Below are 3,973 nucleotides of genomic sequence, written 5' to 3'. Positions count from 1 at the left end.
ACTTCTAAAAGTTGCTGTGACTCTACTGGTGAAGCTGCCACAGGGGACTTCCATATAACCTGCTGCTCCCTATCGACAGATAAATGCATTTTGTCAATAGTTTGTGAAAACTGCGCAGTCACAATATGTACATTGTCATATCTGAAATCAGTCTCAACAAAATATAAATTATGTTCAAAGTATATTCACCTAAGATGTTTATTTTAATTCAGGCTTTTCTCATGAAGAGAGTGAATTGTGCTCTTAGTGACATGGTTGTTTGTGGTTTAGATGCACTGAGGTGTGTGTAGAGAGCACATGGTGAGGACTGAAGGTCATTGCTGGAGGTTAGAGATGAGTTTAGCTGAGTGTTAAATCTATTTAGGGTATTCAGAACACCACAGAGATGTTTTCAGGATACAGTTAAAAAAGAGTTTGAGACAAACTAAAACACCAGTCAATAGATGCATATTCACAGTGCATTATGCAACCAAATATAGCTTTGTTACATTGAGCATCAGCCTAATATGGTTGTTGCACACTGAATCACTGGGTGAAATGTAAGGACAAAGAAAAATATGAATGCAAACCAAATAATACCTCTATATGAAAGCAGTTGAATGTTTTATTGGATCTAAAATGCACAACAGTATCAATGTTAAAAGGAGCTTGACAGAATACAATTTTAACACACAATGAAAAGCCATAGTTATGCATACAGTGTAGAAAACACAAATCAATGCAAGTTATAGAATCTAAAAAGTTGACATTTCAGTCCATGTTTTGGCACCTCACCCCAGAGTACACAGTGTCTCTCTCCATGGTGCTCCTCTGTCTCCTGGTCTTTGGCTTCTTGTGGATGACATTCAGAGCAGCGTAATGGACCGATGTGAGTGTGTCATCGTGTTCTTGATCCTAAGAGGAATAGAAAAATAAATTCCAAAGACATCAGGAAATGACCTGATAATTTGATAGAAGGATCTGTTTACAGTTCATGAAACTCATACAAAAAAATTCACTTTATGATCTGCATACCTGGTTATGAGAACCGGGGACTGCCGGACATCTTGACTGAGTGCGCATTTCTTTTAGACAAACACATGGTGGAATAACCACCATCAACATAATCATCATCATCAACATCATCACAAATGAATTAACCCAGTTTCATACCTAAAACATGCAATGTATACTCCATCTACAGCTTTAGCATATTTTGTAGACAATGATACCGCTTACCTCCGCACAGCAGAGAGGTTTTCTTGGTCATCTTATACATAACACAACCAAGGACAATGATGATGATGACACACAGACCCAACGCTACACCCAGACAGTACACCAAGAGAACCTGGTCCTCCTTACAACCATCTGTGGAAAAACAGACAGTGATAGAGGAGATTCAGGACATTTTGTTCATCCAGGCATACAATTTATTCATAGCAATGTGAAGAAATGTTAGACATTTTCAGAAATGTCAGAAATATCACTTGCGGTCAATGTCCAGCTTGGTCCCATTCCCAAATAGTATTTCTCCACATAAGGCCACAGCACAGTAGTAAGTCCCAGCATCAGAGAGGCTGAGGTTCCTCTTGGGGAGGTTGTAGACACAGCTCTGTGTAGGAGACTCAGCTTCAGGGCTCTTCTCACACTGATCACTCCTGTCTCCATGCGTGTAAATGATTCCTGGATGGGATTCTCCTGAGCCATGTCTGAACCAATAGACATTGTGTTCTCCTGCACAGGTCTCAGTGTGTATTGTACAGTTCAGAGTCACAGAGTCTCCAGGCTGGACTGACTCAGACACAGGTTGCTGTACAACAGTTTTACTTGATCCTGAAATAAAAAGTTATGAATTCATTTTAGATGATGGATTAGCACATTTTAAGAATTAACATAAATGCCATATTTTACAATATTACTGTTAATAAAACAATAGCCCACCTTTCAGAATGAGAAGTATCCCGTTTTTGAATTCCATCACATTAACATTCATTCCCCCACAGACATATGTAGCGGAGTCATATGGCTGAGTGTTGGAGATATGTAGATGATAAAATCCATTTCCACTTTGCACTGTGAACCGACGGTTTTCTTTAAACTCACTGTGAAATTTTGCACCACCATCATATTTGTAAATTGTTGATACAAGTTGAGGCTTCTGTCCTACTGTTAGCTTGTACCATGAGATATAAGAATTTCTGTCCGGATAGAAGCATTGCAGAATCACATTGTCTCCAAGATGAGCGCGCAGAAGAGGACTTGGATGGCCAATGTCCTCCGTGTCCACTATGAATGAAATACAGAGAAGATAACTCAGACAACATGAACATTTACTTACTTTAATTACATTCATCCTAAGTCCTGGTTCGGTGTGGTGTACAGTGTTTGGTTTCCCTGAGTGTGTGAATCAAACATTGTTAAAAATTGATTCAGGAGTATGAAATATTAGAATCCTTGGTTTACCAAAATTACTTTAAGTTGTTCAACTACAATAACATAGATCATATAATGAGACGAACTTACAGGCGTGGATGAGAACCAGGACAAGACACAACCTGAACATCCTTCAACTTCTCTCTCTCTGGTCTGGTGTAACAGAACAACTGAGATGACGGTCAAGAGACAAAGTGAAGTGACAGAAATGTGTATCTACATGCACCACAGGAGGCACAGCTTTTAGGTTGGATCCATTGGTTGTTTGAAGAGGAAGTGAGGTCAAAAATATGTCCCACCTTAAAAACAGATACAGTATGTATTCATAGATGAATCAACGATGCTATTCTCTCTAAAATACTCACGCTATCACAAAGGAGTGCTATTTTTCTTCAAGTGGTATAAAGTCAGTGGCTATTGAAAGTCTACACTAACATTGGAAGTATTCCTTTTTGATACGAAGTGGGATTCAATTGATTTAATTGTAACTTTTGGTCAACGATCTACACAAAAAAAAACGTCAAAGTGGAAGAAATTCTAACATAAGTTTACCTCATGCGAATAAGTGGTAAGAATTGGGTATGTCATTAAACGTAGAGGAAAAAAACATGTTTATTGAAATATCACATAGGCAAGACATCAGTCAGGAAGTTAAAGCTTGGTCGCAAATGGGTCTTCCGAATGGACAATGACCCCAAGCATACTTCCAAAGTTGTGGCAACAACTTAGTCACATGTCTGTGGAACTTGTTCAGTTTGTCTCAGTTGTTGAATTTTGCTATGTTCATACAAATATTTACACATGTTACGTTTGCTGAAAATAAACCCAGTTAACAGTTTGAGTTTGAGTTTATTTTATTTTTACAGTGCACATTAATCAACGTTTCAGTTAAAGTGACGGTTTTAGCCAGCCGGCTAATTTTCAACCGCAGTCTCTGGACAGGTTATTAAAAACTATTACAATATAGACAATCAATGAGCAGTGAGCACACGCAGAGCAACATAGGACAAGCAAGACGTAGCATACAGACAGAGCAACATAGGACAAGCAAGACGCAGCATACAGACAGAGCAACATAGAACGAAAAGCAGCAAGACAAAATTCATAAAAGCAACAAAGTGTTTCCACACCTCACAAGCTACAGACAACAGACAACATGTAAAGCGGCAATACACAGCTAGGGATTATGTTCACAAATCTGATTTACCTTTAGCCAGGTTCATGCATTTTGTGAAAGTGTGATATGTGGTGCAGTTCTGTGTGTCTGAGGGCAGTGTATTCCAGACATGGGAAGCTCTCACAGGGAAAGCGGATTTACTAAAGGTGCTTTTCTTTAACTATACAGTTACCTCTCATGGCAGACCTTGTGGATCTGCTGCAATATGTTTGGGTTTTCTGTTTGACAAAAATACTGAGTGGAGGGAGAGCCAGGCCATTTAGGATCTTGAATACAAGACATGCGTTGGTGTATTGCACAAGATTTTACCAACTCAGGAGCTTATGCTTTCTGAGGATGTAACAGTGATGATGGCTATTGGGCTTCCTATCAAGCACTTTG

The 3,973-nt window shown here is 39.0% G+C and overlaps 1 protein-coding gene across 1 annotated transcript; it reads right to left on the bottom strand.

Moving 5' to 3' along the window:
• Nucleotides 1–574: 574 nt before the first annotated feature.
• Nucleotides 575–2,716, bottom strand: LOC129835448 (uncharacterized). Its single transcript, XM_055901086.1, has 6 exons — nt 2,506–2,716; nt 1,924–2,268; nt 1,470–1,815; nt 1,219–1,358; nt 1,015–1,064; nt 575–894 (listed from the first exon to the last, which is right to left on the bottom strand). The coding sequence occupies exons 1-6, from the start codon at nt 2,543–2,545 to the stop codon at nt 751–753; spliced, it is 1,065 nt and encodes a 354-aa protein (XP_055757061.1). The 5' UTR covers nt 2,546–2,716; the 3' UTR covers nt 575–750.
• Nucleotides 2,717–3,973: the final 1,257 nt, after the last annotated feature.

This window comes from Salvelinus fontinalis, chromosome 36 (assembly GCF_029448725.1).
Source record: "Salvelinus fontinalis isolate EN_2023a chromosome 36, ASM2944872v1, whole genome shotgun sequence".
In the NCBI taxonomy this organism is placed as follows: Eukaryota; Metazoa; Chordata; class Actinopteri; order Salmoniformes; family Salmonidae; genus Salvelinus; species Salvelinus fontinalis.
The sequence above is the reverse complement of the archived record's forward strand: the minus strand, read 5'-3'. Positions and strand labels throughout refer to the sequence as shown.

Coding starts and splice junctions, on each gene's coding strand:
- LOC129835448 (XM_055901086.1), bottom strand. CDS start 2,545: ATGTTCAGGTTGTGTCTTGTCCTGGTTCTCATCCACGCCT. Junction 1,816..1,923: donor GATACTTCTCATTCTGAAAG/GTGGGCTATTGT, acceptor TTTTTATTTCAG/GATCAAGTAAAACTGTTGTA. Junction 1,359..1,469: donor AAGCTGGACATTGACCGCAA/GTGATATTTCTG, acceptor CACTGTCTGTTT/TTCCACAGATGGTTGTAAGG.